General features: G+C 44.5%; 1 protein-coding gene and 1 pseudogene across 8 annotated transcripts in view; one reads left to right on the top strand and one right to left on the bottom strand.

Annotated features, from left to right (window-relative positions):
* RUBCN (rubicon autophagy regulator) overlaps positions 1-12,477 on the bottom strand; it is an 84,458-nt gene that overhangs the window by 20,752 nt on the left and 51,229 nt on the right. For all 8 annotated transcript variants that reach the window (XR_003432969.1, XM_027107327.1, XM_027107315.1 and 5 more), the window contains 8 exons: positions 6,484-6,544; positions 5,235-5,367; positions 4,435-4,580; positions 3,387-3,451; positions 2,659-2,897; positions 2,058-2,119; positions 1,448-1,601; positions 223-316 (listed from right to left, as the gene is read on the bottom strand). Coding sequence is in view for 7 of the 8 variants with exons in the window: in XM_027107327.1 (XP_026963128.1) it covers positions 223-316; positions 1,448-1,601; positions 2,058-2,119; positions 2,659-2,897; positions 3,387-3,451; positions 4,435-4,580; positions 5,235-5,367; positions 6,484-6,544 (954 nt within the window). In the remaining variant the exon portion in view is untranslated. The remainder of the gene's footprint in view (positions 1-222; positions 317-1,447; positions 1,602-2,057; positions 2,120-2,658; positions 2,898-3,386; positions 3,452-4,434; positions 4,581-5,234; positions 5,368-6,483; positions 6,545-12,477) is intronic.
* On the top strand, positions 8,120-9,496 carry LOC113620936 (endoplasmin pseudogene; annotated as a pseudogene).

Below are 12,477 nucleotides of genomic sequence, written 5' to 3'. Positions count from 1 at the left end.
TCAAGTTGGGAAGGGGAGAGAGAAAAGAACAATTTGTATTATCTCGAACTGGAAGCAAGTCGCTGCCGTAACCCTTCTCACACCACGGCTTGGTGCACCTGTGGGGAAACACAGGGAGCTGCTGAACCAAACCAAACTCTTACTAATAGGGGTGGCTGACGGGAAATAAATGAGCCTTGTGTTCTGTCTTGTTTGCCCACCCCACCGGGCACCAGCCCTCACCTTCACAGGTCCGGCACTTATGGAGCTCAAAGGGAAAGATGATGTCATCCGCATTCTGACAGAACTCACAGATGAAGCCCTTGGCTTGGCAGAGCTGGAGAGGAAAGACACAGGCAGCAAAATGAGGCAAAGCACACCACAGGAACTGGCCAAGAGGGTGAACACAAGCGAGGGGAGGAGCAAAATATAAATAAGTCTTGAGGGACTCGAACGTGTTCTCCCACCTTCAGGAAAGAGACCCAGGCTGGACTTAGCATGATAGCCAAACTGGGGCCAGGGCTGGGCAGTGTTGCCGGGCAGTGTTAGACAAAGCTTTAAGGTGAAGACAAGAGAGGCAAGAGTTTGAGAAACTCCAGCCGTGAGAGTGGTTCTCAAAGAAGAGATGAAAAGAAGGAAGGAACGATGCCACAAAGGGCTTCCTAAAGTCAAAATTCCAGCCTGGGTAACAATTTTATTTTGAAATAGGAAACAAACCAATTAAGGTAAAATGTAAAGGCAAGTACAGTTCTCCAAAATAACACCCAGCCTTGAGTCAGGTTACAGTGAAGTCTTTCCAATGCCCCCCTGCTACATGGGACTTCTACATATGCCCCATTTTAAGCTCTAATTCTGGGACTGTTACAGGAACACAAACTGGACATATTCTAAGATGGGAAATTCTAAATATGGAATTTATGAATTTCTGGTATGTTGGATACATCAAGAACAATGATAACTTGCATCTACAGAATACTTTAAGTTTACACAATGCTTTCACATAAATTATTTCATCAATCCTCAAAAATACTGAGAGGAAAGGACAGTGGGTATTAATCATTATCTCCATTTTAGAGACAAGAAAATTGAGGCTTACCTCAGAGAGGGCAAAGTATTTCCTTTGATCACAGTGATTGAAAATGATAAAGCCAAGACCCAGTCCCTCTCCAGAATCTAATCCAGGGTCCTCCTCTCACATCATGACAACTTTTTAGCGAAGGCCTGCTTAGTCCTGCCCATTTCCCAGGAGAAATGCCAGCACCAGATCACCTTCTAATTCTAGGTTCCTTAGAGCTGGATGATTTAGCTGTTCAGCAACCCAGGGAAGAGCAATCCTGTACAGTTTTTCTCACAGTGTTGACAAGCCAATTCAACTTCCTGGAACTAAATGCCAAAAATCCTGGATGCACGCTACTCTCGGTGCCCCGAAGCAAGGGCCCAGCAGCACGTTAAAGTGAGAGTTTCTTACCATGCATCGCTCTACGTGGGCAGCCCCCGCCCTGGTGAGGTCAGCGAGCCGGGGCCCCAGCTCTCCCTTCCTGGCTGCAGTCAGGTCATTCAGCGAGTACAGGTGGAGATCCTCTGTCAGGTGGCCTGGAACTGTGTCAAAGGAGTCCAGAAGCCTGCAGGAAATGAGGGGAAGTGGGTGGGAGCGGAGAACGAACACTTTGTGTGGCACATCAGGGCAGAAGGATTTCTATCCAGAAGCAGGACAGGGAAGAAAAGCGTCCTAGGCAGAGTAATGAGGGTGGGTAACATTCAGCCAGCCCAGGCCACCTCAACCCTCCATACCACCAGGTGTCTGGAGGGCAGAAGTGACTTTTAGGCCCTTCTGTAGTGATGCATGTCAGCCTGCAAAGAGTGGTGGGCCTGCCCTGGGTAGAATAACCAGATCTCCCCTTCCAGAGAGAGGGACACAGACACAGTTACTGCTGTAGGCTTCTCATTGACCATTTCTGGAATTTTCTGCAAGATCCCCCTACTCTCCTGCTTCACATAACAAGGGCCAAATGCTGGGACATGTTTCTTTCAGAGACATTAGCTCAGCCAGAGGCCTCTGGCCTCCACACAAGACTTACTCTTTGGCCAGTCGGCACGTCTTGAACATGTTCTTCATGTGACACAGCTGGACCCGCAGCAGCTGAAGAGAACGGCATTGTGGTGGTAGGTGGGGAGTCAGAGGGGTGTAAAGAGGAGAGAAACCACCGTTAGAAAGGCCAGTACCTTTAAACCCTGCGTGTCTGGAGGCTTTGCACGAGGCAGCCAGAGCCAGACTGTTCTCTATACCTGTAACTCAACAACTCGCTTCAAAGGCACCCCCAGTCAGGGCAGGGCCCTCTGCTAGGTCAGTCTGCCCAGATCACATACACAGCTGGGAGCTGCTGAGAAGTCCAGAATCTGAACTTCCAACCCGACACCCCATTCTCCGTTCAGTAACATTTTCAGGGAAGGGAGAAATCCTGCTTTTGCCATCGTTATCTATAGCTTTCAAGCTGCCTTGCCAGGTTCGAGACTCTAACTAGACAGATACCTCGAAAATGGCATGAAGAAGTACGTAGAGAAAGTGAGAATGATGAGACGGTCACAGCGCTACCATAGCGACAAAGAGGAGTGTGGTGATATTGGGCAACCTCTATGAACAGAGGGTAATCTACGACGTGACCTTTTCAAGGGTCTTACCCGGACTTGATTGAGCAGCTTGACCTTCCTATAGAGGGCACTGTTGATGTCCTGCACATTGAAGAGAGGATCGTTCCAGATCTTAATGAGCAGGTCCTTGGAGAAATTGCTGACGTAGTACTTGCTGAAGTCCCACTTGCGCAGAACTCGGCTGGGGATAACCATCTGGGCATTCTCGTGGCAGCACTGACAGAAGTACTTGCCCAAGTACTCGCAGTACCGCAGCCGCTTGATGTAATCTGAAAAAGACGGAAAGTCAGAAGGTCAGAGGTGGCTTTCCCATCTATAAGCTGGTGAGGCAGCCCTGCTGTTCCTTTTGAAAGAGGAGGAAGGGATGGCCAGTGGGCTCCAGCCACCTCTGTTTGAGCTCCCAAAGCTGCCAGAAACCGACATAGTGGGGCCTGTGGTTTCTGTGTCCCAGCCTGGAGGCCGCTGAGGAAACAAGTGCTGCCACAGTTGGTAAGATCCAGCCTCCAAGGACCTGGCTGAGGGTACACAAGGTTCTCCAGTACACAATCCTGGTAATGGGCTCCTAGAAATCATTTCCCTCTGATTACCAGCACTGTTGCCTAGTAGTACCCCTTTCCGTCCTCCAGGCCTCTTCTTTCCCTTTCCCCAGTTCTGCTCTGTCACCTCCTCTTACTACTTCTCTGACCAGCTCCCTCACCCAGGTGTGTGACAGGGTAAAGCCCTTGGAGGCAGCAGGGGAGGCCAGAGAAGACGCTCACCAGGGTCACTCCGGATGCCACATCCTGCACAGCGGTAATTCTGCTTGGCCACAGCGATTTTCCTCCTGAGGAAACGGGAAGGAGAGGGGATTGGCAGATACCAGCTGCATGAGGTCTCTGAGACGTAAAGGATGGGGATACAAATACAGGGCTCCCATAAGGATGGGAAGAGAGGGGAATTCACCTATTTTTTTAGAGTTGGACAAAATGAACCTATTGGGAGAACCAATTTAAACCAAGGATTGTAAGGTTAGAATTTAGGTCTAGGCAGTGACTCTCCCCAGTAATGAACCACACTTTCTGTACAAATGTAAGAGGTGAGAAATAGTAAAGAGGAGAGCACAAAAGGAAAGAAAAGCATCCATCCATCTTGAGGAAAAAAAAAAAAGCTCATAAAACTATTGGGAGGAAAGCAATAGGTTGGGAGGCCAGTGATAAAAGAGCTCATTTCTGGGGCTTCCCTGGTGGCGCAGTGGTTGAGAGTCCGCCTGCTGATGCAGGGGACATGGGTTCGTGCCCCGGTCCGGGAAGATCCCACATGCCGCAGAGCGGCTGGGCCCGTGAGCCATGGCCGCTGAGCCTGCGCGTCCGGAGCCTGTGCTCCGCAACGGGAGAGGCCACAACAGTGAAAAGCCCACGTACCGCCAAAAAAAAAAAGACCTCATTTCTGGTTAGCTCTGGGAAGGAATGGAAGGACTAAGAGTAAAACTCGCAGACAAGGGACTTCCCTGGTGGTCAAGTGGGTAAGACTCTGTGCTCCCAATGCAGGGGGCCCAGGTTCAATCCCTGGTCGGGGAACTAGATCCCACATGCATGCCGCAACTAAGAGTCCGCATACTGCAACTAAGACTCGGCGCAGCCAAAATAAATAAATGAATAAATATTAAAAAAAAAAAACTCGCAGGCAAGTAGGTAACTCTCTCCCTCTGCCTTTTAGAATTGTATGGGAGGTACAGCAGCAGGTAGGGACAATAGGGTGAAGAGAAGGCTCTGACAATCCAAAGAGAATGTATCTGTTTGTCAAAGGGCACGGCCACTGACTACTCACGTTGGGGCTGGATGAACATTAAAAATTATCTGAGGCCGGGGTGGGGCCCACTCCAGGTTGCCTCGAACACGAATACGTAGCTTGTAGATGTCAGCATGCTGCCCGTCATCTGGTGAGATGGGCAGTGAGTCAGGGATGGGCAGGAGCTGCAGGAGAAAAGCACAGGGTGATCCACCACGGACAATCTGGGGGAATACATATGCCTGACCCTTCTGGCCATGGCAGAAGCATAATTAATGAAAGCCGTTTCAGGAACACCATAAGCAAGGGCTTCAGGGAACCTTGGCCCTCGAAATAAATGATAAGGCACCAGGCTACTAGAAGTGAGGGTCTTGGGCTCCAAGAATCAAAAGGAACAGAAACGGCCTCCCAGTGGGGTGGCACCCCTTGATAATGCTGTCCCTGAACCCAGCCCGGGACCCTTGGTGTGCCAGGGTGCTTCATGCCTTATTCAACTGCAGAGCAAAGAAGAACCTGAATAGTTCACTTTTCCAGTGTCTCAAGGTGGTCACAACACAGGAGTGCTGCCCCCGGATCTAGTGAGCAGTCATGTGGAATAAGGACACTGGAGGAGCCGTTATCTCCTATCCTGACGATGGCTAGGGGAAACCTAGGCAAGCGTGCACGCATTCCTTCATTTATCCGACATACATTTGTAATGAATGGCTTCTAAAAGTAAGGAGGGAAACATGGAGGCTCATTCTAAACTGGAGACGTGTAATAAAGGAGAACAATATCAGAAAGGCTCACAGCCTCCTGGGGCTCGACGCTGGGTGGAGAAAAAGACTTGAAGAATCTACCTTCTGAGGGGCATCGTGCTCTGGAACAAGCCACTCTAGCTCTGAGGCGGCTGGGAGCTGCATCCCCTCAAACTGCTTCAGGAGCCCCATGGCCACTGCCTCAGCAGACGTGGAGTGTAGGAAGCAGTGAGAGCTGAAACAGAGAGTCAAGGAAGACTGAGCATAGAGAGAAGACAGGAGGATGGGAGCCCTAACTTCAGGACCCGATACCATACACAGTGATTTATGGACTGAGAGAACACTCACAGCACCCCCAGTCCACTCAGCTTCCTTTCTCATCATCCTCAGACATGTGAGTATAGAGCAAATTACACAGGTCCACACATAGTTTTAAGACTTAGGCTCAAATCCCACTTACTAGCATTCATGGCACTGCTGGTTAAGAATTCTGTCAAATCCTTTCTCTAAACTTCACTTTCTTTTTTTTTTTTAAGTAATTAATTTATTTATTCATTTATTTATTTATTTATTTGTTGGCTGCGTCGGGTCTTCGTTGCTGCATGCGGGCTTTCTCTAGTTGCAGCAAGTGGGGGTTACTCTTCGTCGCGGTGTGCGGGCTTCTCATCGCAGTGGCTTCTCTTGTTGTGGAGCATGGGCTCTAGGTGCGCGGGCTTCAGTAGTTATGGCTCACGAGCTCTAGAGCACAGGCTTAGTAGTTGTGGTGCACGGGCTTAGTTGCTCCGCGGCATGTGGGATCTTCTCGGACCAGGGCTCGAACCCATGTCCCCTGCATTGGCAGGCGGATTCTTAGCCACTGCGCCACCAGGGAAGCCCTAAACTTCACTTTCTTTAACTGCAAAATGGAGATGACAACACCTGTTTACAAAATAGAGTGAGTCAAACTGCTTTGTGGACTATGAAGACTATTGTCACTCCCGCATGAACTACTATTTCCTCTAGTTGAGTCTACGTGGAACCTGTTCAATCTGATTTCATAATCAGAAATCGTGATCACTGTTCTCTCTTTTGAGAACTGATCTTCTGGGAGCCTCTGGTATAATCAGAGTTAGCAGAGAAGAAATAATCCACACTGCGAGCTTTGCCTCCACCGGAGCCCAGCCTGTTTGATCCCATGATCTTCTGCTCTCTTCCCTGGACTCACCACCATCAGGCAGGCCTGTCACATTAAACTTGCCTCTTTGTGAATTCAGATGGCTTCATCCCATGGCCTTCCCATCCATATGCCAAGACCTGGGTTTGTTTCTCGACATATCCCAAAGTTTTATTTAAAAAAAAAAAAAGTACTTACAAGGACTGGGAGGAAACACATGATTTGTTGTTTGAGAGTGTGCTCCTTCTGATGTCAGCATCTAAATGCAAACAAGAGTTAAGGGGAGCAGGAAATGGAAAGGGAGGAGGTAAGGGATAATAATGGAAAGCAGTCCAAGCTACTGGCAGCTAAGCACTCAGGGCAGCAGCTAGGTGCTACATTCTATGCAGGATACGGAGCAGAGTCCAGGTGAAGCTTTACATCCAATTTATAGTTTGGCTCTGTTCAAGTCACAACAGACTGAATTGGTGACATTATGCATAGCATTGAGAAGGTCAAAGTGGCTACAACTCCAGGTGGAAACACAAATTCACATTTAGTGCAAAGCAGTGAAGGAGAAAATGAAGCATCCTAAGGCAAACAGGGACACACTCTCTACCAAGCAGCAACAAATGACTCCAATTTCTCTCATTCTCTAAATCTCAAGTGCTCTTAAATGATAAACTCTCAGAGTCAAGAACTCTATCTAGCTCTTTGTTTTATACCAGAATCAGTACCTAACACAGAATTTAGGTCACAGAGGTTACTCATTAAATGTATGTGGAATTGAAACTTTGCTTCTAACATCTGACCACTATTGCTATTAACCACTGAATGTGAGAAGTCTTCCATGTCCTTAACAAAGTTTCACGGAAAGACTCCCTTCCTGTCCGGTGGCACAGAGGAAAAAAAAGAACTTCTCTATGGTTTGGCAACTCCCTGAAGATGCCTGGTAAACAACAAATTTTCATGGAGCTATTCAACATGATCTTTACTAAAGAACTCTCAAACATAATTTTAGGAACCTACGGCAGACTTTCCAAAGTCTATTCCCAAGAAAGAATTTTGAAAAGGATTTCTAATAATGATATGCCTAAATCTCTAGAGACCTCATCTACCCAAATAATTTTAATGGGGAGAATGTGAAACATAACAGTCATGTTCAAGAAAAGCAGATACTGCCTATTCAAGTCATGAAAACAAGACTGTTCTGATAAGTCTCATCCCTCACTTCCTTTGATGCCTAGTGAAAGACTTTTCCTAATTAAACCTACACAATGATCAATCTACTGCATTTAAACCCCTCAATAGAGCGCTAAGCTTACATGACATCATTCTGCAGTTGGCCATGAGTAGCTCAATTGTTCTTCATGTTTCCTCTGTATACATATACGTTTGTATGTACCACTAGATTATAATATCTCGGTGTGAGGAAATGAGATCGTGTCTAATTCTTCTGTTTGGCCCTGAAATACTTAACACAGTGCTCTGTATAACAGCATATTCTCAAGTAATATTCCTGAAAAATCAATGTCTTCAAAGCTATAAACACAAATAAGAGAAAAGAATTGAAATCTCTCAGTTTTCATATGCTCTCTAAGCATAGAAAAACTTAAGATAGCAACAAAATCTTTGACTAGCAAATAACAAATCCTACTTCATTTAACAAAGAAGTTCATGTATATCATATACTCTGTCTGAATTTGTGCCACTCAAATCCAGTTCCCAATACACTGGCTAGCTCTGTATTCCATTCTAAATAGTGCTAGAAGAGAAGGAAAAACTCTAGGCAATAGTAGACCTTCATAGACCATTGGGTTTGCAACGTTGATTTGAGTAACACTAAACTGCCTTGGATCATATGTAAGTCTTGCCTTGTCCTTAAAATCCTCAAAGAGCTTTGTACATAATAGGTTTCCAAAAAATATTTCCTAAATAAAAAATTGTCTAAAAGCAAAAGGCAAATTTCAGCCTGTTTACGAGTGATAGAAAAGGAAAAACCAGACAAAAATCTTAGACAGATATCTTGAATAAAGAGCTAACCAACATGGTTACTTGAGGGCCAGGCTACGAAAGAAAACATGGCACGCCAGAGAGGAGAGGCGGTTGACAATTCATGGTTGCTGAAAACCGCTGTCTTCATAAAAACTATTCAGCAGTTCTTCAGCCTCACAGAAAGGAAGCCTTCTTTTCTTTGAGAGAAAAAATAACACTCTCTCCTCTTTGGAAAATAAAGTCAAGTCACACTTTATCATGTTTCTTCTTTTTTACCAGAGGTGCAGTGATCTCCTGGCTAATCATGAATATTTCCAAGAGTGCAGAAGACTACACGGGTTTGGAAGCGAGGATCTTACCCCAAGAGCGGAGAGGGAGAGGCAGCGCCTGATACCAAAAGGGACATGACACCTGTCACTGGTCAGTACCATGAAGGCCTCGTGGGTACTAGGCCTTTCTGCTGTATCCTGCTCACTCTCTAGTCAGTACAAGCAGATGATTAGGTTAATGTGGTTGGAACACTAGTTGAGGATCTGGATAAAAGTAGACCAGGGTCTAGGATAATTAAGGAGTAAAGAGACAGAAGAAAGCTACTCAACTGAATGGATTAAACATACCCCAAATGAGAGCACTTGAGAAAGAAGTCTGAGAAGCACTCCTTCCAAATAGAAGTTAACATAATTATGAAACTTTTTATCAATTCTTTAACAAGAACCGATTTCAAATGCGCCTGATGCTTTAGATAGGATAAAGCTATTACTACTGACTGGAAAAAGTTCAAAAATATAAAGACAAACAACAACAAAAATAATGACAGGTTGTAAGAAGAATTTTTGCATGTCCAGATACCGGTATTGGGATGATCAAGGAAGAACTGGTTAAAACCTTGGTACCCTAGCAAAATCTGCACATTTTTAAACAAAATAAGTGAGGCACAAGAATAGCGTCAACTTCAGAATCTACTGGCCAATCTGATGTTGCTTTGCAGCCTGTTTTCCTTTTAGCACATAAGGGGATACCCAACACATCCAGAAATCCAACTCTAATGAATGTTCTGTAACTGCTGACTCAAGAGGAAACACTTTAAAATGGAGAGCCACAATTACTCTTGCCTTAGAAGGAGAAAACAACTTATTAAAAGAGGGAAGGTGGGGAGGAGCAACAGAATACCCAAAATATAGTTCATGAACTTTCCTCTTTATATATTGTGCCAGTTTTCAATTTATTGCCTTTCAGCTCCCAACCTGCCCTTCTTTTTGTCTGCTCTGTGATAATGGAGCTGGACTTGAAAACACTTATCTTTTGCCAGCTGGCACAATGTTCACCTTCGGCAGTAGAGGGCGCTGGAGGGACACTGGAGGAGGAAGGGGTTTCTCTGGCTGCTGGTGCGCTCCCGTAAGAGGACTCCTGTGGTGCAAGTGACTTTCCCCAGGGTAAGCATGGCTTCAGGAGGCTTTGCAGCAGGGCGCCACTGATGGTACTTTTCATAAGTGGCTTCCCTTGGACCCCTGGGAAAGCTTCCGAGCCGGTGTTGCAGGCCTGGCCCCTCCCATGAACCACTTCCCCCAGCACCCCTTGAGTTCTGAGGCACAGCACCCCCTGGGGGCAGCCTCCTCCTGCACCCCAAAGAATGGTTTCCTGAAAAGGGCTGTTGCCATGGCACCCCTCATGGACAACATGCCCGGACATTCTCTCAGGGCAGTTCTGCACCTTCAGAAAACTCTACCATCCAGTGAGCAAGGAGGTCTGGATCGCAGCCTCGGGGTATGGCCCTCTTCTACCTTTGTTCCTCCACAGGGGGCTCTATCTCAGCCCTAGGGATGGTGACTGCTGCCTATATCTGCTATTCCTGTATTCCTTAGAGTTCTCTTTACTCCTTATGAGCCAGTCTCCCATTACTTCAATCCCCCATCAGAGTTAATAATTCTTTATATTAAATTTTCCCTATTCAAGTTATCATATGGTTTCTGTCTCCTGACTGGACCCTGACTAGGTACATATATGCAGAGATTGAAATTCTAAAAGAAGGAGGATAAAGAAGAATTGATGAAGTTGTAGTGGAAAAGGATGAAGGGAGGAAAACAACAACAACAAAATCCTAAAACCAAAGACGCTGAAAAGACTGTCTGGAATTGGGAGCCCATGAATGATATCATATCAATTTGGCAGACACCATCAGAAGATACAGATGAAGTGAAAGAAGCCAGACACAAAAGATCACATACTGTGTGACTGCATTTACATGAAATGTCCAGAAAAGACAAATCTATAGAGATATAAAGATTAGTGGTGGACTGGGACTTGGGGTGGGAATGTAAATTAACTATAAATGGGTGTGAGGGATCTTACTGGGGTGATAAAGATGTTCTGAAACTAGATTACGGTGATGGTTGACAACTTGGTAAATTTACTCAAATTTAGTGAGTTGTACACTTAAAGTGGGTAGATTTTGAAGTGTAATTATTCCTCAGTAAAATGTTTTTTTAAAAAGGGAATAGATGTTAACGAATACAAAGCTTTCTATGAATAAGCTATGATCACAAGTTTACATCCACTTTACTGTGAGGAGGAAGTAACTTTCAAAACTATTTCCTTCATAAACACTTCTGCTCCATAAGGTCTACTTGCTGAATTAGGATCTAAGAAAAATGATTACATTAAGCAAAGTATTACAATTATGCAGAGTATTTATCACAGATGATGTCTATACTACGATGCTTAAGTAATTTTTCCACGGGTGTTATGGATTCTGATAACCTTCCTCTGATAGAATCCCAAGAGATTCTTCAATAGCATATATTACTTAAGGTGATCAAAAAGAAAAGCATCTGTAAGCCTCTGGACATGATCAAGAAGACTGCTAATGAGAAGTATACCGACACTTGTTAGAAGGAATTTGGTCCCCAGTAATAAACTTGATTAAAGACCAGAAACAAATGAAAAAGAACACAAAGCAATAAAGAAACCTACAGTAGAGAAAGATGAATTGTAAATTATGCTTTCAGAGAAAAACAAATACCGTATGCTAACACATATACATGGAATCTAAAAAAAAAAAAAAAAAGACACAGACCTACTAGACAATGGACTTGAGGACACGGGGAGGTGGAAGGGTAAGCTGGGACAAAGTGAGAGAGTGGCATGGACATATATACACTACCAAATGTAAAACAGATAGCTAGTGGGAAGCAGCCGGTGCTTTGTGACCACCTAGAGGGGTGGGACAGGGAGGGTGGGAGGGAGGGAGACGCAAGAAGGAAGAGATATGGGGATATATGTATATGTATAACTGATTCACTTTGTTATAAAGCTGAAATTAACACACCATTGTAAAGCAATTATACTCAAATAAAGATGTTAAAAAAATTATGCTTTCATAATCGGGAATCTGTGTGTAGGAAGTCAAACAAGTCACTACTTTGGAGAGAGGGTTGTTCTGATTGCTTTCCCTCCAAGCCGTCAAAATGTGTTGGGATTGTGGATCATGAGAAAAAGCAGTACTTTAGTTGAAAAATATTTCAAATTCTTGGTGTATAAAAAATGCTTTAAAGCTCCCAAAATGGGTGAAGAAAGGATGCTAGGAAGACCAAATAAAAGTATGCCTTATGGTTAAAGCAGACTGACGACTATGCTCTAACCAAGAAGTACCTGACGGTCAGTAAATGCACATGCAAACGGTTCTGGTTGTAAACACATCAGAAACCAGTTTAAAAGTGACTTAGGGGAATTCCCTAGCAGTCCAGTGGTTAGGACTCAGCGCTTTCACTGCCTGGGTTCGATCCCCGGTCAGGGAACTAAGATCCCTCAAGCCATGTGGCATGGCCAAAAAAAAACCAAACTAAAAAAAAATGACTTATGATTGTTACTTCTCAAGCAAGAGAAGACTGTTAGAATAAATTACAACAGTTCAGGAGTAAAAGGTACCTAATTACTTTTATTTCTCTAAATCTTAATTTAATCTTACACATGTAATTATTTCAAACTCTAGTGGCTGAAAATATTAACCGTTAAAATTAACTGTTAATTAAAATTTTAAATTAATAAAATAATTAACTATTGATCAAATTAATAAATGCCCTGAATTTTGTTGTTTGTGTGTTTTAAAGCCACTGTGAACAGAAAACTGCTACTTTTAGTCAACTCCACCTACAGAAAGTCTACTTGTTTGGATCACAAAGCAGTTACTAAGGCCAAACATTTGCAGCAATAAATCCTAAT

The sequence above is a fragment of the Aethalodelphis obliquidens genome, unplaced genomic scaffold (assembly GCF_003676395.1).
Source record: "Aethalodelphis obliquidens isolate GAN/ISIS:26980383/991018 unplaced genomic scaffold, ASM367639v1 scaffold1, whole genome shotgun sequence".
Taxonomy (NCBI): Eukaryota; Metazoa; Chordata; class Mammalia; order Artiodactyla; family Delphinidae; genus Aethalodelphis; species Aethalodelphis obliquidens.
The sequence above is the reverse complement of the archived record's forward strand: the minus strand, read 5'-3'. Positions and strand labels throughout refer to the sequence as shown.